This window comes from Quercus robur, chromosome 3 (genome assembly GCF_932294415.1).
Source record: "Quercus robur chromosome 3, dhQueRobu3.1, whole genome shotgun sequence".
Lineage (NCBI taxonomy): Eukaryota > Viridiplantae > Streptophyta > Magnoliopsida > Fagales > Fagaceae > Quercus > Quercus robur.
The window spans coordinates 58,578,636-58,600,945 of NC_065536.1; the positions used below are offsets into that span (position 1 = coordinate 58,578,636).

The following is a 22,310-nucleotide window of genomic DNA, read 5'->3' on the forward strand; positions in this document are numbered from 1 at the left end:
GTGTGTGTGTGTGTGTATATATATTAATTTATAGTTTTATTGAAAACAAGAAACTTTGTGTACAGAAAAATGTCTTAACAGAATTACACAAAGTCTAATCTAACATGACCAACTAGTCATTTAAAGATGGCTAATAGGCTTATTGGTCGTTTCTGATTCTCTATTATCTCTCTTTGCTCTATTATATTTCAAATGGTCACCATTTGTTAGTGCTGAGTCTTAATGATGATCTTGGAACACCTCGAGACTTGTCTTTTGCATGTAATCTGTTTTATTATGTACTTTATTATTTGCTGAACCTCACATTCTCACAAAACACCAGACATTTGGAGATTGAAGATCTAAGCTATTGTTTGTCTTTGGTAGTGTTCTTAGTAATAGATCCTTGTAAAGTTAGACTTTAGATCCAAGGCAGTGGCTATATTAAACCTTTTCCCACCCTAGTGAAGTAGTTTTTACTGTAACATTAAATCTTCTGTTGTTGAGGATCAATCTAAGGCGTGAAGTCTCTTGAAAACCATCCCATTCAACTCATTATGTTGTCTTATTATTGGCCTATATCAACTGAGGAAGAAAGATAGTAGTAGTAGTACATACACCTATATTTACAGGGTAATTCTGTAATGTGGACGCACAAACTTGCATATACATGAATAGAGAATTGAAATGACATTGTACCTTTTATTTAATCCCTTTCTTTTTATTTGTCAATATTTTTTTCTTGATCATGGTTACCTATCAATCTGTGATGGTAATACTATTGGATTCTTATAAATGTTACTATTGTTGTCAGTTTATATTAAGACGCAATTTACATGGTTATGAATTTGAATATACCTACCAATTGTTTGACTAATAAATTATTATAAATTCTATCTTTTTTTTCCTTTGGTTTTATTTTAATTTTGGTTAAAATAACATTGTAATTTTGTAATAAGTTTTTATTATTTTGATAATCTCCGAGATAATAAATTTAAAATTTATAAAGTTTAGTTGTATATTAAGCAAATATAACACACTACAACATAAGTTAGAAGAATGCGGTTTACCTTAAAAATATATTTATCAAACATACAACAAATCACCTCATTACATAATATTTATATATTCTCACGCATCGCGTGAATATACGGCTAGTATTAATCTTAATCGCAGGCAAAAGGAATGCTTCTGGCTCTCTCAAATGAAGTGCCGCTCTTTTGATATCAAATCTTATATACAAATTATTTTCACGTTAGCTCTGCTAGGTTCTTTTTGCTGCCTTCTCTGTTTTTTGGTGTCATTGCTACTAATAGCAGCCCAACTGTGCCATCCCCAGCTTCCTCTTAGTATCATGAGCTGTAAACAAAATAATTTACTGCAATGGTAGTAACCCAAAATCACACAATTGTATTAAAAATTTTATCTTAAAGTCCTTATGGATTGTCCTCTCAGAAATATGACATTTTTTTTTAATAGGTAATAAGATTTTTATTGAAAAAAATTGAACATCATGTTCACGATGGTGAACACTATAAACGAGAAACAAATACAATATAATCAAGAACTAAAGGAAATAGAGACTAAGAATTCAGATAAAGAAATACAATTCGTACACCCCTAAATACAAGCCCACTGAAATAGAGCACCAAAGATGAGAGATTTTAGATGATCTAATGTTCTCTCCTTGTCTTCAAAAATGCGGGCATTGTGTTCCTGCCAAACTAACCACATTAAACATGCCAAGACCATATTCCAAATGGTTGAAAGACGCTTTCCAAACCAATGTCTCCATATAAAGAAAAAGGAGCTGACCTCGACATTACCCACTGGATCCCAAACAATGCAAAAGCTTTCACACAGCAAGGCATGAGAAAACTTACAATGAAGAAGAAGGTAATCCATTGATTCCCCGTCGCAGCGTCATAAATATGACATGTCATTAGCTTTCTTTCCCTGAAGCAGCAAGATAAACCTTAGCTATTGTTTCTAGTGTAATTGGATGGACTATTCTTCAGTATGTTAATGGTCTTGAAGTTGGTGAACGGCAATGGAAAATAATGCTAGATACTTTCTCTAAGAATGGCAAATTTGTCAACTGCATTTCAACTTTTAATATGAATGACTGCACACATGGATTCTGCTGTGGCTTTACATTGATGACTTCTGAACTCTTGCAAACCCTTGGAAGGGAAAGCTCCTTAGGTATGGTGATAATTCTGAGATTGTGAGCATCGAAGGGGATGATCTTGGATCAAGGATAAATTTTTGTAGACTAAATAATGTTGTGAGCCCAAAAGGAGATGATAACGATACTAAACAAAGGAGGCATGGAGCCTGCGGCTAATATCATTCTTGGATAAAATTTTGGAAACTGCAATCGACTTGAATGTGAGCAAACAGGATATGAGTAAAAGGGTTTTTGTGTTTGATGGTACAGGCCTTGCTTTTAGAGAGATTTGGCAATATGAAGGCTGTTGTAGCTCTTGTGTTTGTGGCTGGAGCAGTAACTATGAAGCAATGAGGGAGAAATTTAAAAGGAATGGCTATGTTATGCCAGAAACTGTGCATTGGGATGTGAGTAACTAGGGATCACCAGTTCCGGCACTGCTCTCAGTTGAGGATGGTCTAACACACATAAGTCGACCCCTGGAGACAAGTTTCAGAGGTTTCTTGGAGGGAGATGGAACCCTGAATTTAAGGGCTATGATGGAATCAGAGATTTGCAGTGCAGGTGATCCAGAACTTTTAGTGCTGGACTAATTTTATTTTATTTTGTTATTCTCCTTTTTAGCTAGACAATCATATATTTTAGTAGTGTTGGTAATTTTCATTATCTATCCTAATTTACTTAGGTTCTATGGATTATGTCTAATGCATTATTATCTTTTCTATTTTATGATTTTAACTAGGTTTTTAAAAACTTGAACTTGAGTTCAATAGATTAGACCGAACTTGTGTGCTGCTTCAAAATATCAGGACATTGCATTGGTGGCATGAATATTGTTTTGAAATTGACTGTTAGTTTAAGACTTGACAAGTTTTTGAGGAAGTCAGCATATCTAATGATATTTCAATTATTTACCTTTTTTTTTGGGTGTGTGTGTGTGGGGTAATTACACTCTCCTCTCTTGATGTTTGAAAGAATGACACTTCACTCTAGAGCTGAAGGAAGAAAACACTCACCTCCTTTAAGAACTTGGGCTGCATGAATTCAGAATTCTAAGTTGATGCAAATACTGTTGTCCTACAAAATGATATCAATCCAAAGTTACATCATCCATTTTATTATTTAAGAGGCTTCCCCTCTTTGGATTCCTCATTTTTTGGTTCAAATATGCCCTTACACCCCTATGTTTAAGGAGAGACAAAACTAAAGGACAATCCGGTAAAAATACAATTTTAACTCCCACTAAAACATTGCCTAAAAAATTAAGGTCCTTCTCCCGTTGATTATTAAATTACTTTATCCATTTATAAATTAGATTCTCAAAATGAAAAATAAAAAAATAAATAAAGAACTTTTTTTTTGGTTGCTATAAAATAGCACTAATCCAAATGTTTTCACTAAACCAAAAAAAAAAAAAAAAAAAAAAAAACCTCATTACACGTGCAAAGCGCGTGTGATCAGGCTAGTGTCTATAACAACGTTCAACTCACGTATGCGAGATAATAATAAAAAATAAAAAAATAAAAAAAAAAACCTAGCTAACTGGAAAGTCACTTTATTTATTTTACATAACTTTACAATACGTTCTCCATGACATTCTTTATTTAAAAATAAAATAAATTAAAATAATACTATTTTTTCATACACACTAGCAATAAAAAATAAAAAATAAAAAAAAATCAATAACTATATTGCAAACCAGTGAAACCACCACCGCCCAACCATTAATGTTACACCACTCAGCACCACACAACAAAACCATCACTGCCAAAGAGGAAAAAAAAAAAAAAAAACCCGAACCGAGGTAGCCATCGTTAAAACCATATTGATCGTTGATATCCAAAAAAAAAAAAAAAAAAACCTAGAATATTGGTCCCTCAAACTTACCATGTGTGTGTCATTGATATCTCAAGTTTCAAGAGAGCACAATTGGTTTCAAAATAAGCAATACTAGTCGCTAACTCGTGCTATGCACGGGAACCTACCTCTTTATATGATAAACTAAAATGATTTAAAATTTTAAATTGATTAAGAAACTACATTATTGCATAAATTTCTCTTGTATAACTTCAATTTATGTTACAATTTGATAAAGAAGTCATTGTTTGAACCTATAAAGTAAAAAGTTTTAAATTTTAATGGGTCTAAACTTTAAACAATGAAAAAAAAAAATCACATGTTAGGTTGTGTTCCTAGCAACCTTGAAAGAAAAAGTAAAGGGGAAAAAAACAATGAAATACCATCAAGCAATAAGTTTTAATGGGTTTAAACTACAAACAATGAACAAAAATAATCATAAACAATCATAGGTACAGGGTTTGGTTACCAAGATCAGATGGTTGTAAAACACAACCTTTCAACATTGATTTAGGGTTATGTAAAAGGCAACATAAATGACAGAAAATTGTTTTTATGTTGTCTGCTATGCCAATCATGTAAATATATTAATTCCAAAAAATATTAAATAAAATAATTCCTAGAATTATACGAGATAATTAAGAAGAACATCAAGCCCTTGCGTGGATGTTATTTGTGGACAGCTGTCCATCACTGCAATTCATAGACTTTGTTGTTAATAAGACAATCGAGTTCAAAACTAAAAGTGATTAGGTGGCCTTTGTACTTCAGGATTTGTTCTCATTGAAGAATCAACTTGCTTCCTACTATGGCTTCAATTTGATATGTGTGTTTTCTTTGTGAAAATTTGAGTGAGTATGAAGGGTTTCGACCTTGACAGAAGTTTATATTTGTGAAAATTTTTGTTATAGAATTTTAGTTAAAATAGAATTTTCAAGCTTTTGAAAAATATATCTAATAGAGTTTTATTTAAACTAAACTATTGTAATACTTGATAAGATATAAAACCAAAAGTAAAAAGAATCTTAAAAAAAAAAGAAAATAGTGATGACATGGAAAATTGTGGGAGTTTCAAAAGTTTCGGTTTTATATATATATATATATATATATATATCTAATAGAGTTTTATTTAAAGAAGTTTATATTTGTGAAAATTTTTATTATAGAATTTTAGTTGAAATAGAATTTTCAAACTTTTGAAACATATATCTAATAGAGTTTTATTTAAACTAAACTATTGTAATACTTGATAAGATATAAAAGCAAAAATAAAAAGAATCTAAAATAAAAAGAAAAAGAAAAAGAAAATAGTGATGACGTGGAAAATTGTGGGAGTTTCAAAAGTTTCGGTTTTATATATAGAAATAGAATTTTCAAGCTTTTGAAACATATATCTAATAGAGTTTTATTTAAACTAAACTATTGTAATACTTGATAAGATATAAAACCAAAAATAAAAAGAATCTAAAAAAAAAGAAAAAAAGAAAAGAAAATAGTGATGACGTGGAAAATTGTGGAAGTTTCAAAAGTTTCGGTTATATATATATATATATATATATATCTAATAGAGTTTTATTTAAAGAAGTTTATATTTGTGAAAATTTTTGTTATAGAATTTTAGTTGAAATAGAATTTTCAAGTTTTTGAAACATATATCTAATAGAGTTTTATTTAAACTAGACTATTGTAATACTTGATAAGATTTAAAAGCAAAAATAAAAAGAATCTAAAATAAAAAGAAAAAGAAAAAGAAAAAGAAAAATAAAATAGTGATGACGTAGAAAATTGTGGGAGTTTCAAAAGTTTCGGTTTTATATATTTTCAAGCTTTTGAAACATATATCTAATAGAGTTTTATTTAAACTAAACTATTGTAATACTTGATAAGATTTAAAAGCAAAAAGAAAAAGAAAAAGAAAAAGAAAATAGTGATAACGTGGAAAATTGTGGGAACTTCAAAAATTTCGGTTTTATATATATATATATATATATATATAGATAAGTCATTTTATTAGTAGCATTATTTACGTGGTTAACGAAATGTCATTTTTTTAGTGACTTGGCATTTCTTTTTATTAAAAAATGACAATCTAATCCAAATTAAAACTCATTTGCAATCTGATCCACAAAGCCATGAAAGAGAGAAGGGGAGAGAGTGATTGAACAAACCCAAGCCCTAGCTACCGTCGGTGACACCGTTGCCCTCCTTTGAGGAAGAGGTTAGATTAAGTCTTTTTTTTTTTTTTGAAAAGTAGGTTAAAATGTGATAAATCAAATACTTTTTGATACACTTCTTGCAAAGGCCTTAGGTATGTGTGTGTTTGTTTCTCAAAAAAAAAAAAACTCATTTTTCTTTCTTAAAAATCACCGCCACAAATACAAAAAATGCAACCACAAATCTACTATTTTTATTATAAAAAAGATGGAAAAACCACAAATTCACAAATCTAGAGGCAAGAAACAACCTAAATAGATAAAATTTAAGGACCAACTTGAGTTACTGAAGCAACACACAAGTCTGCCAAAGCAACAAGAAGGACCACAATGATTGTTTTTTTTTTTTTATAGGAACCACAATGATTGTTGAAGCAACAATAACAATCGTGATCACTACTATAGACACCATATTTTGTACTGGTTCATAACCTTTAGTCTTTGGCACACATGATGAGTTTGAAATATATCAACAAAGGGTAATTGAAGTTATCTTGATAGTTCGGAAGTAATCACAATTTAGAAGTTCTCAAAATCACTTTGAAAATAATGCTAAAAAAGTGACATATACTCATTGTTTTGACCATAACTTTTGAACCGCAAATAATTTTTGAATGAATCTTTTTGCATTGGAAAGTGTACATCTTGAGCTTCAAGGTTTTAAGCGAGCTTGCGTATGCAAGCTCCAACTTGCATATGTAGCTTCATTTCCAGGTCACCAAACTTCTATATTTAGCTCCTTAATCACTTAAATCTTCATCGCCGCAGGGGGTGGAGGACGTCTTGGAACCTCTAGTGCGCTCTAAAAGACTCCTAAAAACCCTAGTTTAAGCCTATTAATATCCCTTTATGACTCCATTCCGAGAGAGAGAGAGAGAGAGAGAGAGAGAGAGAGAGAGAGAGAGAGAGAGAGAGAGAGAGAGAGAGAGAGAGAGAGAGTCTTTTTCACTACTTTTCTTCCAAAAACGCTTTTCTTCTTTAATCTTTTGCACACCACACATGTTTTTAGTTCTTCAAAACCACTCTATTTCTCACTTAGACAGAAACTACTTTTGATCTTCATTAAAAAAAAACTTTCAAATCCTTTCAAGAATCCTTTCTTATTTTTGAGTTGTGACTAACAAAGAGCTATTAAGTCCTTTAATCCCTTTAAATCTCATTTGATTTTGTTGTGTAGGCACTAAGGAGCCGATTAAATACTTCAAACTTGTGATCCATAAGTAAGGTGAGTCCCTTTCTATTGCTCTTCCTTAATTTAGGCTTTGTAATTTGTGTTCTTTTTGCTTTTAATTAGATTTATATCTTATACATTCTTACTATTTGTTTTTGTTCTATTTTGTCTTAGTTATTTGTGTTCAATTCTTTTCAAGTATAAATATGTTGATAAATATGTGAATATTAACATGTTTTGCTTTGTGGTTTGTAGTTCTTATGTAGATTTGAGTTTTTATGCATGTTTAGAATTGAGATTTGATTTAGACGCCTTTGAAATGTTGTGCAATGATGTGTTTTAAATAAATGGTTAAATGAACATGTTAAAAATCATATGAATCAATGAATATACTTTGTTTGTATTTTATTGTTCTTTAATATTGTTAGATCCAATGCATGTTTAGGAATTGTTCGTTTGATTTTACTTTGTTCTCAATTATGTTTAGTAATAGATTTTGATTTGTTTATTTGTTCTTAATGAAGAGCTGAATTGATTAAAGGATATGTGAATTTGAATATATGTGAAGCGATTCTAGATTTGTTTGTTTTATTTTACTATGTTCTCAATTATGTTTATGAATAGATTTTGATTTGTCTCTTTGTTCTTAATGAAGAGCTGAATTGATTAAAGGATATGCGAATTTGAATATATGTGAAACAATTCTGGATTTGGGTTTCTATGTCTATATGCGCTTGCATGGTTGAAGGTGTGTACGTAGGCCCGAAAACTTGTATACACCGCTTGACCTAGAAAAGGCCTAATATTTGTCTTGATTGTTCGATATTTTCAATGTCTGGTTGTTCTTCTTGACCCTTTTTAGGTTAGAAAACATTAATTTCTTGCCGTGATTTACTCTCTTGTCTTCTTCATAAAATATTTGACATGTTTTGTTTTCTTATAAATGCATGATTTGATTTTGTTTGATTTAATCGTTGATTAATTAGGTGGTAAACAATTGATTTGATTTGATTAATTTATTTGAATTTGCTTCCTTCTATATTGTGATTTGATTTGATATTTTCTTGTGTCTGAGCTTTTAATTGATTTAATTGTATGATTAGATTTTGAGCTTAGTTAATAATATCATTAATTAAATGGGGCCTAGCAACATTAGTAGAAGCTGGCCCATGGGCCATGGGCCGAGCGGGGTTGGATGTTTAATACTTTTTCATCCATGGATCTTAACTCTAGACCTAGTTTTTGAAACGTAGACCTCCATTTTGGTTATTGGACCTAAATCTGGTGGCCACTTCTAAAGAAAAGAGAAAGCGGGTCATGCAACCCACAAGTGCAAGGCAGTGCACTCAGTGGCAACTTTAATGGGCATGGTGAGTTAGACTTGGACATATGTTTGACCATAATTAAATAAAAAATTTATTAATGAAGTCCAATCTATTTTAATTTTCTTTTCATACACTTGTAGGGGTTTTTAACCCTATGATACTCCAGGTTAGAGGTGAGTGAGAAAAATATAGCTCCATTAGGGATGAGGCTTTCTAAAGTTTACCCTACCGACTTACAATTTGTGTCATTGCCTATAATGGATATTGATCACTCAGGTCCATTTACACCCTTAGTTTGAGCATATCCCCTAGTTGTGAGTGACTTATTGATCTTAAATTTTAGTATGAAGGTTTTACCCACACATAGAACAACCATATACCCAATTTATAAGAAAGCCCATTTGCATGTGTTTGGTTTAACCCAAAAGAAAAAAGTTCCAAAAATAAATTAAAGATAAAAATCTTTTGCAAAGAAAAATATTTTCATGAAAAAAATCTTTTGTAAATAATTTTTGAAGAAAATAATTTTTTTTATAAATTTTTTGCAAAGAAAAATTATTCAAGAAAATAATAATAAAAAAATCTTTTGCAAAGAAATTATTTTTCAAGAAGAAGGTTTTTTATTAAAAAAAATTGGAAGAAGAGTTTTTTAGAAAGAAAAAAAAGGAGAAAATTTTGGAAAAAGAAAAAAAATGAAAAATAAAAAATGAGAGCTGATTCACAAACCCATGGTATGCCCTAAGTTTTGGGCCTAAAATAAAAATATTTTCAAATGATAAGCTCAAGACCATAAGTATACTAAAAACTATGGAGGAGGAAAATGTGCTATGAAGTCATAACATACCCTAAATTTTAGACCAAAATTAAAAAAAAAAAAACAAAACAAAACAAAACAAAAGCAACAAAGACCAAGACCATGAGTATGTTATGAACTTTATTTAAAAGATGTTGAACCCATCCATGTTATGAGAAACTTTTAAACCCTAAAATCTCTAAAGACATGGGTAGGGCCCATGAGGATTGAAAAGTGAAATCATTTGAACTAATTGACCAAGTCTTTTAATACGATATGATATTTATTAAAGAGACCATATATAAATAAGTAAACAATCAAACTTTAATGTAAATCTCAAATTAAAATAGAGTTTTAACCACAATTGATAATAGATTATAAAATTAATTTTCAAGATTGTAAATTTCTTATATGTTTTTATTCTTTGTCAAATGAGTTATCCAATAAGTCATTTGTAATTTTGTTTTATATTTTGGGATATTGATATTGTGTAGAAATAAAATTTGTATATTTGATTTACTTATCTTTGTGTTATTTTGTTTTATATAGCAATGTTAGGATTTGTATAATTTTAAAATTATTTAATAAGTATTAATAAGTTTAACTGAGTTCCTTTTTGGTATAAGTGATAAATTCAAAGTATTACATTTTACATCAAGTAATGTGCTACATGATTTTCTAAATGGCAAATACATGTTTTCTTTATAAAAACAAAAAAAAAAATTATGTGGAAAATACAGGTCAACCTGATTGACTTGCAACCTGATTAACCCGAACATTTTTTTAATTCGCTTAAAATGACCAATTTTAACCTACAACTCGTTTAACCGGACTTGAACCCGACCCTTGCCATGTCTACTTAGGGGCAAGACCCATTTTTTTTTGGGTTAAGAGGGGCAAGACCCATGTGAGAATGAAAATGTAAATGTAAAAATTGACAATTTTTTTTTTCAAGATAAAAAAAATAAATAAAAGAAAAAGAAGAGGAAAAAGAAAGAGACGAAGGAAAAGTAAAAAAGAGATGTAGGCTTCTCAACCTCAACTCAATCCAAAACCTATCCTGCCTCTTGAACGAGATAGAGAGAGACTGGCGGCGGCGGTGGCGGCGGCAGCAGCAATTAGGTATGTGGTTGATGCGTTTGAGAAGCGGTTGCAGATCCATTGTGGCTTTTGTTCTCAAAGATGAGAATTTTAGACTTATCCCACTTCCCCATGACTTCAAAAAAAAAAAAAAACTCTGCATCGTTCCGTTTGGAATTTGAACGGTTAGTTGAGCTTGATGGGTGCTTGGCCTTGGTAGCACAATCATGTGTGGGTTATGAAGACTATACTCTTTCCATTTGAGTGGAGCGACTGTGGTCAACCTGTTCCTATTGGGACTATCCCAACGGGGAGATATTGCTAAAGCCGCTTTCTTTGAGTAAGAGCCCTGCGTGGCTGCTTTTCTATAATACGGAGGGACATTGTTTCAAGAAGGTTGAAATTATCGGTTTGCCTGAATGGGTTTATTCGGGTGGTCCTCAAAATATCAGAAGCATTTCTCTTTATGGTAGAACCTCAGAATGGGGCAGTTGTTGAACCTTAAACTCAATTCAAGTTAGTAGTGAATGTCTTAGAAATGGGGCAGTGGTTGAACCTCAAAATCTATCGAGATTTGCAAGAGGGCAGGAAGGAAAGAGTGGAGAATGGTACGTTTTTGTTTGTTTGTATTTTTTTTTTGTTTTTGTTTTTGTCAAATGCCTTTCTTTCTAGATGTTTGATGCAATCTGTCAATTAAAAAAAAAAGATGTTTGATGTCAATCCGTTAATTATGTTGTTTAATAGAGTATTCAGTGATTAGAAACAGGCGTAGGCAAGCTGAGTACACTAGAACCGTGTCCAATCTAGTCGATATAGTAGTTTGATGACTTTTTTCATAATGACAATATTGTCATACAATATCATGCATTATGATTGAAACTGGATCATAATGCTTTCATTAATTCAAAAAGATCAACATTAGTTATAAATCCTAAAACACAACCAGATCAGATTTCGATAGATAGTGTGCCTATGCTGCTCTAACAACACAATGCCAAAAGAAAATAACTTTACAACCAGCAAAATGTACACTCTAATTCCTAATTTTATTCAATGTATTTATGCAAAGGCCCACAAGAATCGCTCTAAAATTTTCTTTGGATAATGCACATGTTTGAGAAGAGTGTTGCCTCATTATCACTAGGTGGGTGATTGAATCTGTCAACTCCTCCAAGCAGCAAGCTTGATTCATCAAATGGAAATGTCTTAGCATGGTAGAAGAACCACTGCCTGGTTTTTCACCTTAAAGAACAACAATCAGTGCAAGCTGGCATGTTGAAGTAAAAGTAATTGCTAAATTACTCTTTTATCAATTAAAAAAGACAAAGGAAAGGAAAGGATAGGAAAGGTAATCTCTTGGAACTTCCATTACTTTTTAAAACACAGAGATAACAGAGAGCAGAACAAAGACGAAGAAACATAAACTTCATTAAAAAAGACAAAAATAACCACCACCTTAAATAAAAAATAAAAAAAATTCAAACTCATTAACAATGGAAGAACTGTCAAGTTCCAGTCTTCTTGGGAACAATGATTTTCAAGACTCCATTGCTGAATTGGGACTTACTAATCCAGTAGATAAAGATGAGTGTCACAGAGAAACTTTCCTTCATTATCCTTAACGAAAAGCGCGTTAAAGTCCCATCCAGTAGCTTTGAAGCAAAGAGCACCATGGTCTTCCACCCAAACCTTTGTGCACTCATTGTCCACCCCAGGTAGGTTGACCTTCAAAATCATCTCTTGTTCATCTTTCTTGACTTGGTAGTACGGATGCAATTCTCCTTCAACTTCAGCAGCACTATTCATCGGAGGAACTCTTGTGTCCACAGTGTGGAGTTGGACAAATCTAGCTGTGGAACGCAGACTAGAGAGTGCTGTGAGCTGTTTGGTAATGGCAGCCATATATAACTGTAATGGTGAAGGCCAAAGAGTTTCAAATTTTCCCTTCACAACTAGCAAATTCCAAAAACACAAAAATGTAACTGTGAAGAAGGGTTTTTCTTAAAAGTAAAAATGGTGAAGAAGAGTTTAAAGAAATGGGTGAGATATATAGTAAGGGGGTAGAGGCTAGTAGCAGCTGTGCTCCGGCACACGTATTATTGTCAGCTAGCCTTGGTGAACTGTCCTAACCAAAAATTCTTAAAAAAAAAAAAAAAATCAACAACTCACTGGATAAAACTTTGCCACTCAATATTTGATTCTTGAGTGGGACCTTATTTGTTGTGCCTTGAGGCAGGTAGCTAGGTACAGTCAACAGCTGTAAAAACTAAGGAATTGGTGAAGGCATAGGAAATGCAAAAGAGAAGAAGGCAGGAAGGAAGTGACCCAAATGGAATAGTGATTGGTTTGGTGGATGCCTTCCCTGCTGCTTGACGCATGATGTGGGGATTTGGATCCTCTCCATTTCCAAGTGAAATAGAGAGTGTCCATTTCATGGCTAGGATTGATTTCAAGGTAATCCTTGGCTTAAAATGTGCGACATCATTTAAAACATACTAACTTGACATCAATGGGAGAGTTAACAGAGCAATTTCTAAAGTAACGTTAATTTAGGCAAAGTAAAAGAAAAAGAAAACAGAAGAGAGAAGACCAAAATGCATTTCAAAACAAAAGTAGTAGATGAATCCATGGGATTGGTATTGCAAGCTGGGTTATAGGATGCCGATTCTGTAAAGGCGTGGAGAATGTGAGGACCTAGCGCCGTTGTCAAGGGATTTGAAGGGATAATAAAGATGAGAATGGAGGCATCACAGCAGTTGAAATGAGGCGGAGGATAGATGTGATGGTCTGGTGTTAGCCTTGGCTGCAAATCTTGAGTTTCAGCAACCAATACCCAAAAAATGTAAGTTTACTTGACATCTTTTGTGTTGTAATGGGTCTTTCAAAATATCTTTACAAAATTGCAAGAATTTAAACTAAGTTTATTAGAGGTGATGATACTAACATATGTATGAAATTAATGGTGCAATTTACAATTTGTATCTTGTCCTTGCTATATGCCAAACAGATCTGGTATAAATTTACCACAGTTATCACAGCTGAATCAAGGTTCAACATTCAACTTGACTAATAGTTTTACAGTCACCTGCATTATAGGCCCAGGATTCAACCAATTGTGTAATGTGTATAAAATGTTTGATAAAATGCTAATAAGAGCATGTGCTATGAAATTGGATATTGTGTGTTTGCTGTTTGACAAAATGTCAAAGTCACCCATTACTGATCAAAAGCTTAACAATCAAGTACAGTGTAGTCAAAGGCAAGCTAGGTGCTTGCCTAGGTGCCTGGGTGAGGCGAGGTGCCACTAAGGCACCTTAAAGGCTCTAAGGCGAGGCGCCTTTAGAGCCTAGGTGAGCAAGGCGACCACCTTAAGCCATGAAAAAGGCGCTAAGGAGTAAGGAGAGAGACTCAAGTTTTTTTTTTTTTTTTTTTTTTTTTTTTTAAATTTTGTTATAAAAGTTTGTTGTGAAACCTATTTTTAGATTATTAATTTCAAAAGGCATGTTATAGAACTTATTGTTAGTTAAAATTAATTTACAAATTTTTTTGTAAGACTTTTTGTTATATAGAAGCTTGTTGTAAAACTTATCGTTAGAACTAACTAATAGAGCCTAAACCATGCTAATCCTTTTTTGAAATAATTGATAGACCTAATTTCTTCATGCTTCACATTGAAAAACACTTCATTATAATATTATACTACACTAGGTACATATGATTTAAGTTCTATATGTATAATAAATATGTTAAGAATTTGGCGCCTCGCTTTACTCGGGCAAGCGCCTTTTTGTCGCCTCATGCCTCGGACTATACAAGGCCATGGCACCTTAAGGTTGCCTTTCACCTTTGACTACCTTGATCAAGTATCTAAATTATAGAAATGGCATTGCATATGTAGTCTTTCTACTAAGAATATAATATCTCTCTCTCTTGGCCATATAATGTACATTGGACTGTTTATACTTCTTTCGGTTGTGAAGACCGATTTTTTTAGCACAATAAAGTTTAAGAGGTCTAGTTACAAAACTAACTGATGACCAAATATATGGATTTGAACTCGCTGTAACAGGTCTAGTTACAAAACTTTAGGATGGTAAAGTTCAATTCCATCATGCTCATATATATGGAAATGAGCTTTAGAATGCTAGAATTCATAGTATGCAAGCACCCATCAGCATACTTAGAATTCCTTCCAAAGAGAATTGATGGTTTCATTTTTGAATTATTTTTTGGGATAACAATGAAAAGTCATATTTAACCATTCAATATTATGCATTTTGCTGTAATTAGTTGGCTCCTGTAAGCCAATTGTTGTAAGACCGGTTAGACTATATGAGTGTCAGCCCTGTCAGTATCAGTGGTGTTACCTCAACAACTACTTGAGAGACCATTATGTGTTTCATGGCATGTTGTATTTGTTTTTGTGTTGCTTAGACTGAAATAATTGTATGATTGGAAAGTAGAATTAGAAGTACAAAATATTCACAGAAGCAGTTATTTTTGATAAGGAATAGAAGGAAAAAACAATTTTCTTGTATTTTTGAAATCAAAAACATGTTTGGTTCATTAAAATAAAAAATAAAAAAAGTTTTTTGAGGAAAAAAAAATTGAAAATCTATTTGGTAATTTTGATGATGCTAAAACAAGATTATATACTTTTTACAAAAGGCAAATGGAAATTATTATCCAAATATGAAATGTAGCACATAGGGTGATTACAAATTTCTAAAGAAGCTAGATGTTATATAGTTTATATTGTGCCCAAAGTTATATGGTATTAGTTAAAGAGAGAAAATCCTGAAATTTGCTGTTATTAGGATTCGAACTCTGGCGCTAACTTATTAAATGAGATAGATTCATTAAATCATACATGTGTTTTCACTTGGTTGTCAAATGCGTTTTTTAGTCTTAAATAACGGGAAAAAATAGTTACCAAACATGCCCTAAGGGCATGTTAGTAGTATCATGCGTTTTTAATTTGTTTTTTATTTCTTTGATTTCAATTTGTAAGTTAGCATATTGTAGTGACTTAAATAAACTGTGTATGCTAGAAGTGCTATGCGTGAAATCAAATCATTATCATTTTGATTTGTAGATTAATAGCTCGAGTCTTAATCCCAAAAGCTGGCAAGTAGAATTATTGGTATGTGGCGGTTTCTCACTTTTCAAATTTCAAAAGAGGATAATCGATTTGTTTGCATTTCGGTTTCTCAAAAAAAAAGGGGGAAAAAAGATGTGTTTGCATTGCATGGCATCAATTCTTTTATAAAATTTTACACGAATGACATGACGCTAGTTGAAAATCCAAGATTACACAAGGATGATGGAAGCAGGGTCATAATAGTATAGAAATTATTCTGACATAAGAACTTGATTGTTAATATTTTTGGCCTCATAGTGTAGCCTATTTGGAAAATCTTTTGTGATTACTAGGAACCTTTACCTTCTCCTCTATTCTTGATTGAATGATTAATTTATTTATTTATAATGATGAATGAGCAAAATCATTGTTGATACCCACTTTGACAACACATTTTCTACGAGTCCGATATGGTCAAGCTCAACTTCCTTGCAGGTCAATTCATGTATTATATTATATTATATTCTTTTAAGTATGATCTAAGCCCATGCAGCATATCAGGAAAGTTGAGAAAGTGTAATTTGAAGGGTATGTGTCGGTTTCTTTCGAACCTTTTGCATTAGCGGCTATCAAGTGGGTAAGGGACACTGGTATTTCAAACTAATGGAGGAGGTATTGTATCCAAAATTTCCACCTCAAAAAAGCTTCTATGCTCTAGCTGTTTGTGACCCTAAGTTTCTGTCCTAATTCATTTTTGCATTTAAAATTTAATTGGCTCTCATTGGCTATCTCCAACTGCTAGCACTCACTTAGTTGAGTATTCCAATAATCTAAAATGACTTACAAAAGGCAACCAATTAGAGCAAACCTCTTTATTTCCAAAATTATGTAAAAAGCAACCAACCCATTTCCTAAGCATAAAGCAAACTACACCGAAATAATGGAAATAACACGGAGGTCCAAAGCCCCTCTCCCTACCCAAAAACCAGTCACTAAGAGCACCATAAACTCAATATAAAAGGCCCCAGTTACATTCAAAACATGCTAACCACATTTTACTCATATAGCTAAAACTTCAGAACAAAAACCCATTCAGCCAACTAACATTCTCACAATTTTGAAGTCAGAAAGTGGTAATATGGGCACAAGAGAATCTTTCCTCTCTTTCTCACGACTTTTCTCAATTTTTTCTTCTCGTTAACTGTAGGTTAAGTTTTGGACCTCTTGTTTTTAAGCATTTTTCTGCACTTTTGTTATTAAATTTTAGAGCAAAAGTCCATTCAACCAGGATGCATTCTCACAATTCCGAAGTTTGGGGGTGGAAATATGGATATAGAGGAACCTTCTCTCTCCTCCTCATGATCTCTCTCAATTTCTTCTTTTGGCTGACTGTGAGTCAAAGTTTCATACTTATGTATTTTTTTGCATTTTCTTGTATTTCAGCTTATTTTGATTTCTCTTTTCACAAAGAACCATTAGCTTTTATTTGCTATATATTGTGAATTTCGAAAAAAGAAGAAGGAAACATTTAACTAACACACTACGTGACCAATACACATATCAAAACCTATCCTTCACAATTGCTGATGATTATGATTATTTACACTTTTTTTTCCCCTCTTTGAAATGCGAAATTCATGCCTTTCCTCTTCAGCATTTTTCTCCACAGCATCAAATCTTTTTCCTCTCAAAGAAAAGCTCCATTTTAAAACTGGGACTGATATCCTTCTCAACTTCAGCTGCTGAAGCAGTATGCACAGCAACAACATTTTCTATCATTGATTCTGCTTCAATTCATGCAAGTTACCTACTCAATATGTCAGAAGCCTCACTAGTTGCAAGGGCAATAGAAGAAGCCTCGGATTTTGTGACTAGTTTATCACGCTGGAAGAATCGTGAGTAACCTATCCCAAAAACAAGGCATATTAATTATGAAAACAAACATAAAACATTTACAAGTAATTGCAAGGGACTACAACTCACCAAATGCAATAGTTATAAACTTATGATTCCTTGTTCACCACCAGATATGCCAGCTGCAAGTGCAGGATAAGCATCAGGTTATATCTTAACAATGTTTATAAAACCAGAAATTTTGTACAGCTTCTGTCCATGGGCACAAAGTCAATTTGGTTGGCAACTAGTTATTGTTGCCATTGTCAACCAGTGAATCTCCAAAGATAAGGAAGGCCCAAGCAGCCTCAGTTTGAAAGTAAAATGATCCCTGAATAAAAAATCAAAAAGCTGGCCATGAAATTGAAAGTAACATAAAAAGGAAAGGAATTTAAATATAAGAATGCCTAGAGCAACAATCTCATATAACAATACCACCCAGATTCAAAAGCTCATTAAAAAAAAAATCTAAATCATTGAAAAGCACCTATTCATATCAACAACTATTGAAGTTTCTAGTAAATCATCAAGCCCAAAAGTATTTATTGTCTACTTGGTATTAAAACAAAAAAAAATCCAAAAATACATCAAAATGCACAAATATCCATAACCATTCTACCCCAGAAGTATTTCAAAGTTAACATTTTTCATTCTTAACTCAATTCTCATTCAAGCAATTGCAAATTATTTGAAGAACAAAAAATAATTTAAACTCAATCTTGGATATTCAGCAAAAGGACATGATTTTTGTACCCTTTATTTGAATTCTCTTTTTGTCCTTTTTTTATTTTTTTTCGTTTTTTGATCTCCCGCAATGGGCGCAACGTGAGACTTAGGTACGTGTGCACTGTGTAGGTTCACAGTCTAATCTTTTAGAGATCTTTCTAGTGGCAATTATTTCTCTATTGAATCTTAAGATGTCACTAAGATAGAATTCCACTAATTATTTCTCTATGTTAATTTGTTAAAGGAATCCTTAGATTACAAGAAGGTAAGTAGAACTTAAATTTTTTATCAATGCGTATCAAAAAACTTTAATCATTTATTCCATGTAATATAAAACCTGTCACAATTTAATATTTAAAGGACCATCAATTTAATATTTAAAAGATCATGAGATTGATAAGTACTCAATACAATAATTGAAAAGTTTTTAATTCTACTATTTAATCTGAAATATAACCCATTACATAGGTTTGGGAATATATTAGAAAATAAAATTGTCACAATTCTATTTAAAGGTCTCTAATTTAGAATTCATTCATATGAAATAAAACTTGTCACAATATATTGTACAAAGAGAGGATCATAGGATTGGAAATTTATTTGAAATAAAACCTATCACAGTTCTTTCTAAAAGTTTCTAATTCACAATATGAAAGTTTTGATGATTCAGTTGTTTTCCAAAATACAGGATTTTTAGGCTTCATTTCCATGTTGGCATAGGATGAAAGATTGTTCCCTAGCTCAAGCCACATGCTCCAAGATTTCAGTCAAGATAGTAGGGCAATTTTCCTTTTAAGTATTCAAAACCACCTTATCTGCATCACAGCTGGGAAAACAAATTAAGCTGCAGCCAACATTAGCAGAAAAATCTAGACAATAAAAACACTTAAAAACCCACTTGAGTCTTGAGAAAAGAAGTCATTACAAAACGAAGGGCACAACTACACAACAAAGCAATAGAAATATCAAACCTCATGGGAAACTTTTAGTCATGCTTGCTGTCATCAATGTAGTCTCTCTCTTTTTTCTTTTTTTTTGGTTATTTATCATCAACCCTAGTTTGACATTCTCACCAACAAATCTGGAACATCTAGAAAGATAACCAGTCTTTTTAAAGTAAACTATGTCCAAGTTTGTATCAAGTATGTCATTAGCATCTGCCAATGTACTTCTAATTCTGTTATGATATTCTCACAATCAGATTCTTTTTTAGGCTACCACTTAAGAATCTAATCAGAACCCATTAAAATACCAAAAAACAGAAAAACCTATACCAAATCAAGTGATTGATATCCAAAAAACAACCCAAACCCATCAATATTTCGAAATCTAAAATTTGGAAAAAAAACAAATCATAAAAGAATATTCCTTGAGGCCGCGACACCACACTCACGACGGCTCCAACATATTTTTAAGGCTTCAGCAAAACGTATGCGGCGGTGTATGTGGCAGGGTGGAGCTCCAGTGCTAAAAGGAGAGGAGATAAGATTTGGGGTTTTTGAGTTTAAATTGGGCCATGACCAGACCCAATTTAAACTCAAAAACCAAATACTGAATAGAAGCCTACAAAATAAAAGGTTAAGTAAAAATTTATGTCTAGCAGGTCCTGAAGTTTCAACGCATTCACTTAAGTTTTGTTCTAGCAATCCCACATTTGACAGCAAGAAATAAAGGGGAAAATGGCTAAATACCACTCTTTTAGAACTCGATATTGCTAAATTCGAGTTCTGTGCGGAACTTGACTTCACTAATATTGAGTTTCATGGGTGTTTCGTCATGGTGGCAGTCTCTGATGTGGCTTTTCTAAATAAAAAAAGGCCATGTGGAACTCAATATCGGTAATATCGAGTTCAATTGCACAACATACTCATCAAAACAGAGGAGTACTTCAAACCCCGAACACAAAACTACCATACACCATAAAACCCCAAAAATTAAAAGAGTATGCAAAAACAAGAAAGTTCAAAAATATCATAATTAAGTGCCCATGATGAAGAAAAACATTCACATAAAAATATCAATTCCTTAAATTCTAGATTGGTTTATCGTATATTTTAAATTTAAATACAAACATATGAGCATTTAGATGCTATTGCAGCAAAACAGCAAGATCTTATTCCTAAAGCCAAACCATAAACAAACAAGCAAACATGATCCCATTACATGAAATTTTCCCATCAGTTTTTGGTTGAACACCACTTAATTCTCCCTGGATATTAAATGGAAACTTACCCTCTCTCATCATCGAAGGTAATGCCGACCAATTTGCAATGGACAGGTTCCGACCAATGAGGCAATCCCGTGATTTCAAGTCGCTTCATATTTTCTGTCTTTGTATTATAACAGACTAAAGAGCAATGGTTAACATCTAATTCCAGAAAGATCTCATCGGTGTTAGTGTTGATGGCAAGAATGCGACTCCATCGCTTCAGTTTAGACCAATCAAAAGGAAAACGAATAGTTTGTTTAACCCAAGAGTAGTTGCAATTGTGGTAGTCCTCCTGCAATATCCAAATATTCAATTTGTCAGGCTGCAACTTTTCTATGAAAGCCAAGCGTCCACAAACCGCAGCAAGATGTCCAACATGGTTGCGTAAGTCTGATTTAGCACCATCAGGATAAGGGACTAATCTAAAAATCTCCTCGTGGAGATCAAATGCCACTATTTTGGGTGGCAGTCTGTCACGATTGGTAACCCAATAGGTAAGCCAATACAGTGCACCATTAGCAGAAACACCAACTTGGTTACGAAAAAATTTATTACATAATAAGTCAGCTCCGTAGAATTCTTCAGGAGCTAACTGTCTCCAACTATTACTTCCTCCGTTGCCGTTGTCGTTGCCATTGCAGTTACCAAACGTGAAAATGCTAGGAGATTCTCTGTTGCCCCTAGGCCAACTGAAGAACTTGAATTGGTTGGACAAAGGATCAAAGCCCAAACCGCTAAATTGAAAGTTGCTTACTGGACTACAAAGAGCCAAACTCTGTGGGGGAGCGCTGAGATTCAAGATATTTACAGCTTCCATATTTTGAAAACAAAGAAAACCATTGACGAGTTTACAATATTCAACATCGTTTCCATAAAGATAGTCAAAAGGAACCGTGGCAACAAGAGTGGCGGGTCCTATGTTAACGCTGCCTCTCTCATCCAGCACCTCAGCAGAATAAAAATCCATACCTTTATCTCCGCGGTTGCGGCCGCGTACCAAGATTCGGGCTTTGCGGCTGCTGCTGTGCTGATGAGGACATTGAGAATGAGAACTTTTTTCTTCTTCATGGTTGCTGGCGAAGGATAAGCAACGTTTACTGTTGTGGCGGATTAGATTTATGAGGGAAGAAGTAGTACTAGCACTTGCAGTAGCAGAAGAAGCAGCAGCTATAGTGTTCAACTTCAACTTCAACTTCAGCTTCAACAACAGCGTCCCACCACATCTCCAACCTAAGAGAGACATGATTGAAACTGCCCAGTTTCTTTTGTGCGGTGTGTCGGCGGGGCTGGATATGATATCTAATAATCTCTCACGGGTTGGTTTTTATTTTTATTTTAATTAACGTTTTTTAATAAGTCAATTAATAAATAGGATAAATTCGGCAAACCACCCTGAGGATTGAGGTAATACCAACTAAGTCTAACATATTTAAAAACCTACCAATTTCATCCTAAAAAGACAATTTTGTACCTGAATTAAAAAAAAAAAAAAAAAAAACACCTTGACTTTTTTCCCCCCTTTTTCCTCTGTCTTCCCCCTTTCTCCTCTGAGTTCTTCATCTTCAAACCCAAAACCCATCACCAAGTCACAATGGCCAGACCCACTGTCATTGGCCCCACTGCAAGCCACCACCATCATAGGCCACTGCAAGCCACCTAACCAAGCCGTATGCATGTATTCTCTCCGTCTTCTCCATGGGTCATGGCTCCATCATGGGTTGTGGGTGCATCAAGTCTGGCGTGGATCATGGCAAGTTCGGCGTAGGTCGTGGGTCATGGCTCTCTCAAGTCCGGTGTGGTCGTGGGTTGTGGGT

General features: G+C 33.1%; 1 protein-coding gene across 3 annotated transcripts in view; it reads right to left on the reverse strand.

The window, feature by feature from the left end:
• LOC126718585 (uncharacterized) overlaps window positions 1-21,804 on the reverse strand; it is a 42,275-nt gene extending 20,471 nt beyond the window's left edge. Inside the window, exons 1-2 of one of the 3 annotated variants that reach the window (XM_050420875.1) lie at window positions 20,520-21,804; window positions 17,652-17,704 (exon numbers count right to left, since the gene is read on the reverse strand). In XM_050420875.1, the coding sequence (XP_050276832.1) occupies window positions 17,686-17,704; window positions 20,520-21,739 (1,239 nt within the window). In that variant the 5' untranslated portion in view covers window positions 21,740-21,804 and the 3' untranslated portion in view covers window positions 17,652-17,685. Of the gene's footprint in view, window positions 1-17,651; window positions 17,705-18,823; window positions 19,114-20,519 lie in introns of those variants that run through there. The other 2 variants (XM_050420876.1, XM_050420873.1) reach the window with 2 other exon arrangements.
• Between the last annotated feature and the right edge of the window lie 506 nt (window positions 21,805-22,310).